The 14,012-nt window shown below is 37.6% G+C and overlaps 1 protein-coding gene across 1 annotated transcript in view; it reads right to left on the bottom strand.

The window, feature by feature from the left end:
- The window catches only part of ANTXR2 (ANTXR cell adhesion molecule 2), a 149,543-nt gene that overhangs the window by 81,766 nt on the left and 53,765 nt on the right, over window positions 1-14,012 (bottom strand). Inside the window, exon 11 of the mRNA XM_015542150.2 lies at window positions 8,590-8,668. Within this exon, the coding sequence (XP_015397636.2) occupies window positions 8,590-8,668 (79 nt within the window). The remainder of the gene's footprint in view (window positions 1-8,589; window positions 8,669-14,012) is intronic.

Genomic DNA, 14,012 nt, shown 5'->3' with positions numbered 1-14,012 from the left:
ACTCACTCACAGTGAGATCATGACCTGAGCCGAAGTCGGACACCTAACCGACTGAGTCACCCACGTACCCCGAAAATACACACTTTCTAAAGACCTACAGACCTAATCTTTATCATATTTAACCTGAGCATGATGGAAAGCAAGTCAAAGGAAGCAAAGAATATAATATAGCCCAACCTTGCCATCAGTGCCGTAAGTATATGACACAGTCCCTGGATGCCCCAGTCCCAGAAATTAGCTCAGTTAACTGGATACAAATTCAGGCTTTCCCAGTTCTGTTGTTTTCATTTTCCAGAGCCATTATCAGAGCATGAAAGACTTCATCTTGAAAGGGAAATAATTTCATTGTTCACATAGCTTTATAAACAAATTAAGGAAACGTCAAACACATAGACTTCAGTCCTAAGAGCAGACAGCAAGATGAAAACTGCAGACTTAGGAGGCAAATGAAACTAGCCATGATGACACATAGATCTGTGTCACAGGCAGAAACTACAAGTCACTTTTTAAATAAGTAGGTGCCAAAGTTACCAAGTTGGACAAGTCTTCATGAAGCCCACAGGTTAGTTGGAGAGACAAACCTTGAGCAAGGGTTGAGCAAGGAAGGCAACTACGATAGAGACAAGTAAAAGTAGAGACTAACCTGGTCTATAGTTCTAAGAGGACCACTTTGAGGAAGTAAGAAAGCGCAGGGAGAAAGTATGGTAGAAATAGTGGCTTCTTGCAAGGACAAGAGAAAGACAACTTTGGGCGGAACATAGGTAGAGGGGATTTAGTAGCACCTGAAGAAGCTGAAGAGAGGGTATGAAACACAAAGTTCTCAAAAGTGGTAGTTCTTTTTAATACAGAGAGACTTGGACATCTGTTGGATTAATGTCCATTTATTGGATACCCTTTCTTTTGGCTATTTGTTGGACTGAATCTTTCTAACCATAGTTTTGAAAAAAATGGCATTCTCACATGTCTGTGAAGAGTAGGTTGTGCAAGTTAGCTGAGGAGTCCAGTTTGAGACTTACTACCCAGATGATGGTTATAGCTATGAAGCCAAAACTCTTTTAAGGGTTAACTGAGGACATACCAGAGCCTTGAGCTCGACAGTGGGGTAGAAAGAACATATTTTGTAGTCATGCTGGACACACTAAGTTTTTGAATTTCATCTGCATCTGATTTCCTTTTCTCCATTAAAAGTACGTTTTCCAATCAAAAACTTCACTCTGCGTAATGTAAGTGAAATTCTAGCTGAGAGAATCATAGAAGTACAAAAACAAATCAGTCACAGGCGCCTGGGTGGCTCAGTCAGTTAAGCGTCCGACTTCGGCTCAGGTCATGATCTCACTGCTCATGAGTTCGAGTCCCGCATCAGGCTCTGTACTGACAACTCAGAGCTTGGAGGCTGCTTTGGATTCTGTGTCTCCCTCTCTCTCTGCCCCTCCCCCTGTTCATACTCTGTCTCTGTCTGTCTCAAAAAAAAAATAAGCATAAAAAAAATTTTTTAAACAAATCAGTCAGTACTGTACTTGCAAAATAACTATGAGAAAGGAATCACTCAAAAATTTCAAAAGTGTTGTAAGCTACCAGAAAATAATTAATCACAGCAGCCACATTAAAAAAACAAACAAACAAACAAAAAACCACAAAAAACAAAAAACAGAGACTCAGAGAAGGGGAAATGGGTCTCCACAATTTTTGTTTCTATGTATTTAGAGTTCAGGGAAGAAAAATCAGTAACAGAATGGGTGATGATTTCATGTTCTGGATTCTTTTGGAATATTTGATATCAGGAATTAGCAAACTATGTCCCAAAGGCCAAATCAGCTCATGTGTTTCATAAGACCCCTGACAAGTTAAGATTTTTTTCTTTTATCTTACTACATAGCCAAAAGAAATTAAAACAAAAACAAAAACAAAAATGTTATGGGGCACCTGGGTGGCTCAGCCAGTTGATTGTCCAATTCTTGATTTCAGCTCAGGTCATGATCCCAGGTTGTGGGATCAAGCCCTCCATCGAGCTCCATGCTTAGTATGGCGCCTGCTTGGAATTCTCTCTCTGTGTCTCTCCCTCTGCCCCTCTCCCATTTCCCTCTCAAATAATAATAATAATAAAAGAATATGTTACATAAAATTCAAATTTCAGTGTACATAGCTTTGTTGAACCAGCCACATGGATTTGTTTACATAGTATTTACAGATGCCTTTGTGCTAGAATGGCAGAGTTGAGTAGCTGTGATGGAAATTGTGTAGCCCTGAAACCCTGAAATATTTACTATCTGACCTTTTACAGGAAAAAAAAAGTTGCCAACCCCTGTTTTATATAAATCAAATTAGGACCTAGTTACAAATGGCAGATTGCACAAGTGGTCAGGCCAGGGTGGGCGGAGACAGACTTGGATTCAATTGTTGATTCTGCCACCTACTTGATATGAGCAGATAATTTAACCTTTAGAGCCTCCAGGCTCCATGTCCCCCCTCTCAGGGGCAGTGAGAGCTAAAATCAACCGATGTTCTTTCTCATCAAGCCATACCCCCTGCTGAGGGTTGGGTCTACCAAATAGAAGAAGCACCTTCTGATGTGTTTGCATATATGTGTAGGAGAGATAAGAGGTGGCTCTCTGTTCCTCATCTGTAAGATTAAGGTAACAGTAAGAGCCTCCTCTTAAGTTTTAAGTATTAAATGAAGTCATAAAGTGCTTAGCACATGTATAGTGCTTAGCACAGTGTCTGGCATTGTGTGTTCAAGAAACATTTTTGATACTGTTATGTCAAGAGTCAGAACAGTGGTTCAAAGGGGGAAGAAAGATACCTTTCACTATTTTTTTTAAGCAGAGACACATTTAGCAGATCTTCTGACATAGATAAAGAGAGATGACTGTCTAAATACAAGCCCTCCTTGGGCCCTAATCTTAAATCTCATACATCGAAGCTTCATTTTCCCACTTGTAAACTAGATCTACATCCATTCATTTAACAAATAATTTTGGAGCACAAGCCCTGTGTAAGGACCAGGCACTGGGAGGAAGGCAGGGAGTGAGACAGGCCCTACTGTCAATATCTCGAAACAAGTAAGAAAAGCCCAGAAGTAAACAGGAAATTACAGTTCAGTGACGTAGTGCCTTAACAGAACTGAGCCTGGATGCCCTCGGAGCACACAGAAGGGCTGCTTTATTTGTGGGATTTCTATGAGGATTAATCGATTGCCAAAGCAATGGTGTTTTATTTTCATTGGCTTTCAAATATCTGTGAAAGCCAAAAGCATCATCCTAGAATGAGTAATACTACTAACAGCATCTCATCATATCTGAAAATGCCTGACAGACTGAATACCACTTAATGCAACACCCGAGTGTTTATCATCATCTTACCCACTATCCTAGTCTGTTTTGAAAAGAGATTTAATGCACACATCAGCAGGAGCATCTCATGGCAATGGTCTCACTTTTCACATCTCAAATGTTATATAATATCACTACCACACACTAGAGGTATTTGAGTACAAAACAATGACTATTCTAATAGGAAAAATGAATTATGCTATGATTATTAGCAATACAATAATGAAAATTATAGTATTTATTATCCTATAATAATTACTGGAATAATAAAATTCCCACAGAAAACTATACATCATCAACCTAGACTGAAGCATCAAGGTAACTGTGACCCCTCTGACCTTTCCTCTTTCACCTCTCTGAAGCACTTAATGCTGCCTTCTTTTCATATTGGAGTTCCATCTTCCTTCGGCTCCTTTATATAGTAAGTGTCCTGGTTTTCCCATTTCTTGAACTGTTCCTTCTCTCATTCACTTCACTAATTCTATTGACCAACAAAGGCTTACATTTTTCCTCATCTTGATTAAACTTCAGATAAGTTTCCTCTTGGCAATAGGTCCATGACCTCCCTTTTTTTGAGAGAATCTACTTTAGAAAACTTCTAATTGCAAGGGGTGGGGGGGGGGGGAGGGTGGGTGATGGGTATAGAGGAGGGCACCTTTTGGGATGAGCACTGGGTGTTGTATGGAAACCAATTTGACAATAAATTTCATATATTGAAAAAAAAATAATACCTACTTCACACAGATAACAGTGTTATCTGTTGTATAATACCATTGCCCTGATATGTTTGCATATCTGTCTCCTCCTATTAGTTTATATACAGCTGAATTAGCATTCTTGATTGAATAAATATTGAATGGTCTGGCACTGTGCTCATAGCTTTAAAAAAAAAAAAAGAAAAAAGAAAACTTCTAATTGCAAAATCTTTCTCTCCCTCTTTGAAATATATTTAAGTCTCTTTCCAGTTTTACAGATCCAAGGGGGAAGGTCTCTCTCAACCTGAGAGCTACCCCTTTGAAATGTATTCACCAAACAAGATGGTAACCCTATCTCCCAGTCTCTGTGGAAGGGCAGTAGCCTAACTTCATGGGTGCCTAGCTCCAAATTTTAACACTACCCCCTGTCAGTAAAATAAGAGAAAGTTTATTTCTATTTTGGGTAAAACCAGTTAGCATATACAGGTGGCCTGCAATTCCTTCCCCTCCCTTGTCCCACCTCTGTTGAGTTCAATCTCTCCCCTATTGCAATAGTCTTTTTTTTTTTAAGATTTTATTTTATTTTATTTTATTTTATTTTATTTTATTTTATTTTATTTTATTTTATTTTTTTAATGTTTACTTATTTTTGAGAGAGAGAGAGAGAGAGACAGAGCTCAAGAGGGGAAGGGCCAGAGAGAGAGGGAGACACAGAATCTGAAGCAGGCTCCAGGCTCTGAGCTGTCAGCACAGAGCCCAATGCGGGGCTCGAACTCACAAACCGTGAGATCATGACCTGAGCCGAAGTCGGACGCTTAACCGACTGAGCCATCCAGGCACCCCAAGATTTTATTTTTTAAGTAATCTCTATACCCAATGTGGGGCTTGAACCCACAACCCCAAGATCAAGAGTCACATGCTCCAGTCAGGCACCCTTATAATAACCTTGAATAAGGTCTTTCTTACCTGTTTAATGTTGTTGAGTGCAGTTTTTCTTTATTGCTACATATTTCTCCCATTCCAAAGAAGAAAGGAGAGCCAGGAGGGAAGAGAGAGGGAAGGAGAGAATAAAAAACGAACGAAGGGCTGATCCAACAAATTATTACAGTTATCCTTTCTTCAGTTAAAGGATATTGCAAAACTAAAGTGGCAGAAAGAACAATTTCAGAATAAAAGAATTCTTTCAAGTTGAATAAATCTAGCATTATGAAAAATATAATCCATCTTCTTTTCTTTTTTCATTTCAGCACTGACTTCTGTGCACTGGGGTTTAGGAACCACAGACCTATGGGATGAACTCTAAACTCCACCTGGTTGTTTTCTTCTTTGAGGCTACTGATAATCTGGTCTAAATTTTCTATTTTCAAGTTTCCCTCCCATCTTCACTCCAATCAAATACATCCACCCTCAATTTCATTTTTCTCTTCATCTGTAATCTGCTTTTCCTTCCTTTCTTCTTGCCTAGGTCCTGCTTTCCTTTCAGGACCCAGTTTATCCTGATTCCTCCATGAATACAAAACCTTTCTCAAAAACAAACTGGTGGTTGCCAAAGGGGAGGGATTTGGGGGTATGGATGAAACTGGTGAAGGGGATTAAGAAGTACCATCTTCCAGTCATAAAACACATGAAACACGGGGATATAACGTACAGCACAGGGAACACAGTCAGTAATATGGTAACAACTCTGTATAGTGACAGATGGTAACTACACTTATGGCGGTCACCATTTCGAAATGTGCGTAAATATCAAATCAGCCAGAAAGTAATACAATACTGCATGTCAACTTTTCTCCAAATTAAAGCAAAACAAAACCTTTCTCTGGTGCTCTTTCTCTTCTTGCTCTAACCTCTTGAAAGTCACTTTCTTTTTCTTTTTTCAGTAAAAATCATGTGGAATTTCATTGACTACTTCACTCTATACAGTGCCCAAATGTGTACTTTCAACCCAGACCTCTCTCTGGAATTCCCGACTTGTATATTCAACTGCTTTATGATATTTCCACTGAAATGGCTGTATAGACATCTTTCACTCAACATTTCCAAAACAAAAGAAGTCCTCATCTTCTTCCAAACACTGCTCTACCTGATGACAACACGTTCTTCTAGTCCCTCATGTGAAAACACTTAGAATTATTGTGGGGGTGCTTGGGTGGCTCAGTAGGTTGGGCATCCAACTTTGGCTCAGGTCATGATCTCACCGTCCGTGGGTTCGAGCCCCGCATCGGGTTCTGTGCTGACAGCTCGGAGCCTGGAGCTTGCTTCCGATTCTGTGTCTCCCTCTCTCTCTGACCCTCCCCCACTCAAGCTCTGTCTCTGTCTCTCTCAAATATAAATAAACATTAAAAAAATTTTTTTAAATAAAAAATAAAGAATTACTGTGAATGTCCTTCTCTCACACCCACATCTACTCTGTCTAGGCATCCCATAGGTTCCACCTTTACACAGATGTATTCAAATCCAATCACTTCTCACCATCTCACATTTAGTGGAGCCATTCTCCCCTCTCCTAGATTACTGAATTCGGAAAGGAATTAGTCTCTGTATTTCCACACTTGCCCCTCTCTGCAAAATCTATTTATACACAGTAGCCAGAATGATCCTTTCAAAGTATTAAGTCATATCATGTCACCTTACAATGGCTCCCCAATTCACTCAGAAGAAAAACTCACGTCCTTAATATGACTTACAAAACCCTATACAATCAGTCCCCTTCCCCCCCCCCCCCCCATTCTCTCCTACTCTTCTTGAGACTCCTGCTCTCCCAGGATACCTCCATTCCAGCCCACTGGCCACCTTGCTTTGCTTTAAACTTGTCAGACAGAATGACCCTTTAGGCTTTGTTCTAGCTGCTCCTGCTGCATAAAACACTCTTCCCTTGGGTGGTCTTCAGGGTTCACGTTCACACCTTCCTCAAGTCTTTATTCATATCTCACGTTTGCAACAAAAATTACTTTGATCCCTTACTTAATATTACAACTTGCACCTTCACTCTCTCCATCTCTGACACAACCGATGTCACTCTTTCTAAAATCACCTTACTCTTAAACTACCTTGAGTCACAATGTGCTCTCCTGAGAACCGGAAAGACCTAGAAGACTCCCTTAAAAGTACATGACTTGTAAATTCAAAAATGAGTCATTTAACCTCAGCTTCCCTGCACACCAAAATTGTGAGTGCCTATGGGACACAAGTCTTTGTATCCTATACAAGGATGAGAAAAGATGGCTAGAGGAACAGAATAAGAGGAAGGACGGAGAAAGAGTATCATTTAGTGAGCTAATCACTGAGAAACTACGTAATTTGTAATCTAACCACATCCTGAGAGATAAGAAAACTCGCAAATTGCAACATGAATTGCAAATGAAGAGAGAAAAAAAAACCTAGATATTTTCAAACAGAGACAGGTGTTGATAAAGAGTTATCCAGAAAATTTAGTAGTGGCCCAAGGTCCTTATGGATGTTTGTTTTCCTTGCAATGTTTTCTTACAGTGAGAAAGACAACTGTCTCTATACAGATAATATTGAGTTACTTTGTTTTTTGAAGGAAGGGGCACCTAGGTGGCTCAGTCAGTTAAGCATCTGACTCCTGATTTAGGCTCAGGTCATAATCTCATGGTTTGTGGATTCAAGTCCTCTGCCCTGGCAACGTGGAGCCTGCTTGGGATTCTCTCCCTCTCTCTCTGTCCCGTTCCTGCTCTCTCTCCCCCTCTTTCTCAAAATAAATAAAAATAAAAACATTTCTTTAAAAATGAAGATCAAAATATAAAACCATGCAACCATGAGATGTGAGAAAATGTTTTGGTTTGTAATTTTGGTATTTTGAACGGCAAGAATTTGGGGTTTCTTGCTTTGATTACTGTAGTTTTTACAAAGATAATATACTCATAAAAATAATAGCCATGTGATCAGTCCCTTTTAGTGCTTTCTGTTTTCATGTTGAACTGAATATGAAAACTTTCCATGAACCCTAAAAAGTTCCTACAAGGAAAACACTATCTTAACAACAAAGTTTACATTTGACATTATTGCATCTTAGGTAACACAAATCAATCATCTCAACTAAAATAGAGTTTCAAACTTAAGATATAGCAAACTATTGAAATCAAATTATTTACTCATGTTAGAAAGCACCAACATTTAAAAGGGACAAAAATATGAGCTCACCATTAAAATACACTCATAATTTCAAAAACGTGATCAATGTCTTAGACACAATAACCCAACCTTCATAACACAAAAAAAAAATTATTCCATTTTGATAATTAATGTTTTAATAAAAATGTTTCATTTGAAAATCATTCTCCTACCTTATTTTGATTTTAAATGACTTCTGAATTTTATGAATATCAGAACAAAACTTATCCTATCTTAAAATCTCTTTTTAATGAGACTAAAGGAAAAAAACAGAATCTAGAATGAATTCTATACAAAGTTTTCCTTGTGGTGCTCTCCAGTGCCATTGTTGGCATCTTCCTTATTATAATATGCAACAGCACTCAGAATCTGTAAATTATTTCTGGATGGAATCATTTTTAAAAAGTAACTTTATGCAACTTTTTACTTACACATTCTGTGGCTGTGACTATCAATGAGCTTGAGATAACAGATTTTCCTCCATTAAAGCTCACTGAAACATCAAGAGTTCTGAAAGAAAATGAAAGAAACAATAATTAAAAATAAATTAAAAACGAGAGGATTGTGGGAGATTTTTATTTCTGCATATAATTCAAAACAAGCAAGAATGTTTACTTTTGATCAGTTATCCCAACTTTTTTCTTTCTTAGCTCCAGTCATTACTTAGTAGCCAGAGGCAAATTCCTTAAATGATCTAATTGTTCCTAAAAGAAAGATTAACATAAATAGTAACATTAAAAAATTCCTTGAGAGAAATGCTGAGGCTGTCTTCCCAATACTCTAAAGAGAATAAAAAAAAAACAAAAAACCCACTTAGATCCTATTTACCATATTTCCCCTGTCTTCAGACATTACTACCATCACAAGATTATTAAGAATAAAAAATTGGAGGGGTACGTGGGTGGCTCAGTAGTTTAAGTGTCCGACTTCTGCTCAGGTCATGATCTCATGGTTTGTGGGTTTGAGCCGCACATCGAGCTGTCAGCTGAGAGCTTGGAGCCTGCTTTGGTTTCTGTGTCTCCCTCTCTCTCTGTCCCTGCCCTACTTGCGCTCTGTCTCTCTGTCAAAAATAAACATTAAAAAAAATTCTTAAAAAATAGATAGGTAAATAAATAAATAATTGGAAATAATAAACCATCCAAGGTTAAAATATAGAGAAAGTGATAATACAGGAGAGAGAAACTGAAGAAACACAAGAATGCAATGTCCATGTAGATATTTGTTGTAGACGATCCTAGGACATCAAAATATCTTGACAAAGGTACAAGAAGAAAGAATAATTTCTTTTTTTCATGGCTAAGATACATCAGAATTAGAATACAGCTCTTACTTTGGAAACATGATTTCAAATTTGAAGATAATTAATAATAGTTAAAATTACATTAATTCAGATTCTAGTAATTATTTGTGATCAGCCAGCCAGGAGTTGGTAACTTTCTAAAAAATAGGTCTAAGATATCAAAAGGGGAAAAAATGACAAGGGGATTTTAAAATATTAAGGAAACAGCCCTTTTCCAAAATAGTTTACACAGTATATTATCCTATAATAATTGGAATGCCAACATTTCAAAGCTATCCATTCATTAAAGCAGAAAGTAGTAGATAACATTTTGGTAATCTAACTTCTATACAGTGCCATGCTCCCATTCCCCGAAAATATTCTAAATTCCAAGAATTAATAGCTAAAAACTTTGCCTGAATTACTCTGAATCAACAAAATGTTATATTTTGAAGTTTTCTTCTCTATTCCTTGAATTGAAAGCCAAATTCACTACTACTTACAAAGAATTCTGATAAAAGAGAAGCAATCTCAAACCAATGGTAAAATTTCAATTACGATGCCAGAGATGGGGGATGAGAAATATTATTTAGCCCCTGCTATGTGCCATATACCCAGCCTAGGCGTTTTATGAACATCATCTCATTCATCTTCACAAAAGCCCTTAAAGAAAGTAGCAGTTTCACAGTTGTGCAGATGGGGTACATCAGGCCCAGAAATGCTAATTACCTTGCCTAAAGTGGTAAAGCTAGGGTTCTAACTAATTTTGAAGTCTTTCCATCAGACCACGCAAGCTTGTTGAAATCAGAGTCCTTAGTGTGTTTCTTTTCTCACTGTGATATTTAGTTTGGATTCACACAGGAACAAGAGACACCAGGAAAGATACTCCTAGCAGACCTGAAGCTGAACTCTTCTTCAAAAATCAGTAATACTTCTGTTCAAAATATTTCTTTAAATTATTCCCTTCAAAATACTTTGTTAAAAAAAAAAGGTTTAGCTATATCCAGAAAAGAATGAGAACTTAAGATATTTATATCAACTTGTTTGAACTTTTGAACTAGTTCAACACAGAATGCCAAGTGGTTTATTTAAGAAAGAAAACTTAAACCCAATTGCTTATTCTGCAGAACCAAGTGCCTTGTTTTATTTACTTTTTTTGAAGACTAAGCAGAGTTGAATCCAAAAATAATCTTTCCTAGTTCCCAATTCCTCTACTTTGAAACGTACCAGCAAGCATATGACATGGTAAGTATGGTTTTAGTTTGGGGGAAGGGACTATCTGATTCACAATAATGTATGATTGTTGCAAATAATCTTACTGATTCAACTTTTATGCGTTCAGCAGATACTGACTGAAGTTGTTTATAACCTGGCACTTAGAACTCACCAGAAATAAACCAGTTCTCTAATTAATGAAGGGAACATTAAAAATTTTGATGCTTCCAGACTGAGAAAAAAAGAAAAAAGGATTTTAATGCTTATCCAAGTGGAATAAGAACAGAAGATCTATTTTACAACAAAGTTCTTTCCTCTAGTAGAAATGCATGCCAACGAGATCTTCTAGGCAGCCAATATAACTGCAGCTATCTCCAAAACTCAGTCTAGTATCATGTGGCTGGTTTCACATAAAACTGAGACAAGTCTCCACAGATGGAAAGGCACCTGATGTTTCTTTCGACATGTGGACTCAACTGAAACAATATGATCTCTACCTTCTTGAGAGCAGAGCATGGCCATCAGCAGCAGCATTGATAACGATGGCATTTATCGAGTCCCTACCACGAGCCAGACACACGGCTCTCCTCTCATTTAATCTTCACAGAGACCCCCTGAGCTAGGCAGCAGCATTTCCTCCACTTCCCAAGAGAGGAAACTGAAGCTTACAAAGGTAACTTGCCCAAACCTTAAACTTCTCTGACTCTGGAGTCAAAGTGCTTCTTTTATTTCTACCACATACTTCTTTCATCTCTGATAAATATGTGAGAATCTTACATTTAAATTTCTCTCATCGGCAAGAGCTGAGTAACACTCCTCCAGGTTTTTACTACATTCATTTACCATATTGCTCATACTAATACACTTACCATATTGCTCATGGTTAACTAGAATGGCATTTACTAACTGCTAAGATAACACAAAAGACACGCTCCAAAAGTTACTCTTGCATTTAAATGTTGTTGTTTCTTTAGTGAAACATTTTTGAAATTATTGGTATGATACTGGCACATGAATGATACCTTTGCCCAAAGGTATGCTGCTCCTTTGCATGCAGATTGGTAAAGCCACCTCACCCTCTAACCCAAACCTAATACCCTGACCTTTTGTTGACTCAAAATTCCAATACATATATTTAATGTTTGCCATCTTATTTTATGTCATTTCCATTCGTATTCGTACGAATTCGTATGAGCATTTCCATTGCTCATTCCTACATAACCCCTACTTCTGGTTAGTGTATTACTAACACTAGAACCCACACTCACAGTTGATAGACACTTTGTTATGGATGAAAATGTATGAAAGCCATGTTGGTTTTACCTAATTCCACACAGAAGTGAGAGGTGAGGGGAGAGTTCATTTTTCATTTGTCCCAAGAATCAATTAAAATTATAAAAGGGGAGAGGTCTAGCCCACAAGTTGAGAAATCAGGAGTCCTGGGTTTGAAGCCTAGTCCCTGTACTCTCAACCTTGCATTCCTCAATCTGTAAAATGGGGATAATTTTACCTATTTCAGAGTTGTTTGGGGAAGAGAGCTTGGCAAAATAATAAGCATAAAATACCCAACATAGGATACAGCAGTTATTCTTATATTACTGTAACACTTGACTATTTTTCTAACAGATTATTCAGAATAACAAGGTACTTTTATATAAACCTTTTAGACCCAAGTGAAAATATAACACAGATAATACAGAAGAATATCTAGCAGCAATAAAATAATTACCTAACACTTTTTGGCTCAAAGAACTTTTCTACTCACTGCCATGTAAAACTACAGATAAATTGTTCAAAAACTGCCTAGTATATAACATCATCCAGGTTCCTGTACAGAAATGTTTCAGTGTTATTTCCTTCCTGTTACAAAACATCATCTGATTAAACCCAACATCATAGCTGTGTTGGGCTGCATGTTTACACCTCAAACCTAAAACTGCACTCTAAATTGGTTTATGAATGTTTGCCAATAAGTTCATGATTCATTTAATCACTCAATCATTCTATTACTAGTTAATTAAACAAATACTTACAAATTGCTACAATAGGCCAAGCTAGGCTGTGCTTGGTAACTGGACTGCAGTAACAAATAAAACACAGTATTACAATGTAAGTGAAAGGAAGCCACATAAACAATTACAATAGAGTGTGACATTAACTAAAAGAGGTATAAGCACAGGAGTACTAGCGGACCTAGTTGTGAGAGATACAACTTGTTCAGCTTTGCCAAGGGGACATCAACAAAGGCTTCCTGCAGGAAGTCACTCAAAGATGAATCCTAAATAATGACCAGGAGATAATAAGGAAAAGAGATTAGAAAAGGATCCACGAAGAAGGAGGCTATTTGATAGGCTGGAAGGTAAGGAAGGCACAGAACAGTCAAGAACTAAAACCATTCAATGTAGCAGCATCACAAGATGTGAGAGTGAGAATATATGGCCTGAGGCTGGAAAAGGGAGTAGGAAAGGATCAGGAAAAAGCCAGGATGCCATCTTTAGACATTTGGAATTAGTCTTAAGAGTTTTTAAATTATGTAGAAATATTGGCAGAACTGTGTTTTTACAAATATCATTCTTTTTTACAGTGTAGAACGTGGACTGGAAGAGTAGATTCTACAGTAGAAACACCATTTATGGATGTCGTGGTATATTTCACATTAGAGCCAAAGTAGAAATGAACTAAAATAGTGGCAATAAAGGTGGTGTGAAAATGAAAGTTGGGAGATCTTAAGGAGTTAAAATAAAAATGATTGGACATTTAGGATGTTAACGGTGAGGAAGAAGGAAATAGTTAATGATGACTTAACAGTTTCTATCTTGGTGTGAGGTGGGTTGCATAGGAAATACAGGAAACAGAGCAGGTGTGAACAGAAGTACCTAGGCTTAACTTTGGAGCGTCAAGTTGAATGGGCCATGAGAAATCCAAGGGAAGCAGTAGACTTTTGCATAATGGATTTTCGGATAGTGCCTTTAGAGCTAACAAAAAGATCTGTCTTGAGATTTGGAGCTCCTCAGCAAGAAAAGGAAGCCTTGGAGAAGATGCATTTATGAATCAGTATGCCAACCATGGTGATAACTAAGAGCAAGGGACAGTAAGAAGAGGAGCCTGCAGTGACATCTGAGAAGAAACAGCCAGCTAGGTGAGAATAAAAAGTCATGAAAGACAAAGGGAGAACCTTCTGAGACAGGGATGGCCCACAGTGCCTAATGCAGGGTAGTTAGGGAAGATCAGGCTAAGAACTGAAAACTTCCAACATCCTTTTCTATAAATTGGTTCTACATTGTTCAGAATTGCTCACAAATATCTTAATACACTCTTGGTTCCATCCTTGGAATATATATATATATTTTTTCAAAGTAG

This window comes from Panthera tigris, chromosome B1 (genome assembly GCF_018350195.1).
Source record: "Panthera tigris isolate Pti1 chromosome B1, P.tigris_Pti1_mat1.1, whole genome shotgun sequence".
Taxonomy (NCBI): domain Eukaryota; kingdom Metazoa; phylum Chordata; class Mammalia; order Carnivora; family Felidae; genus Panthera; species Panthera tigris.
Note: the sequence above shows the minus strand (reverse complement) of the source record. Positions and strands in the feature narration are given on the sequence as shown.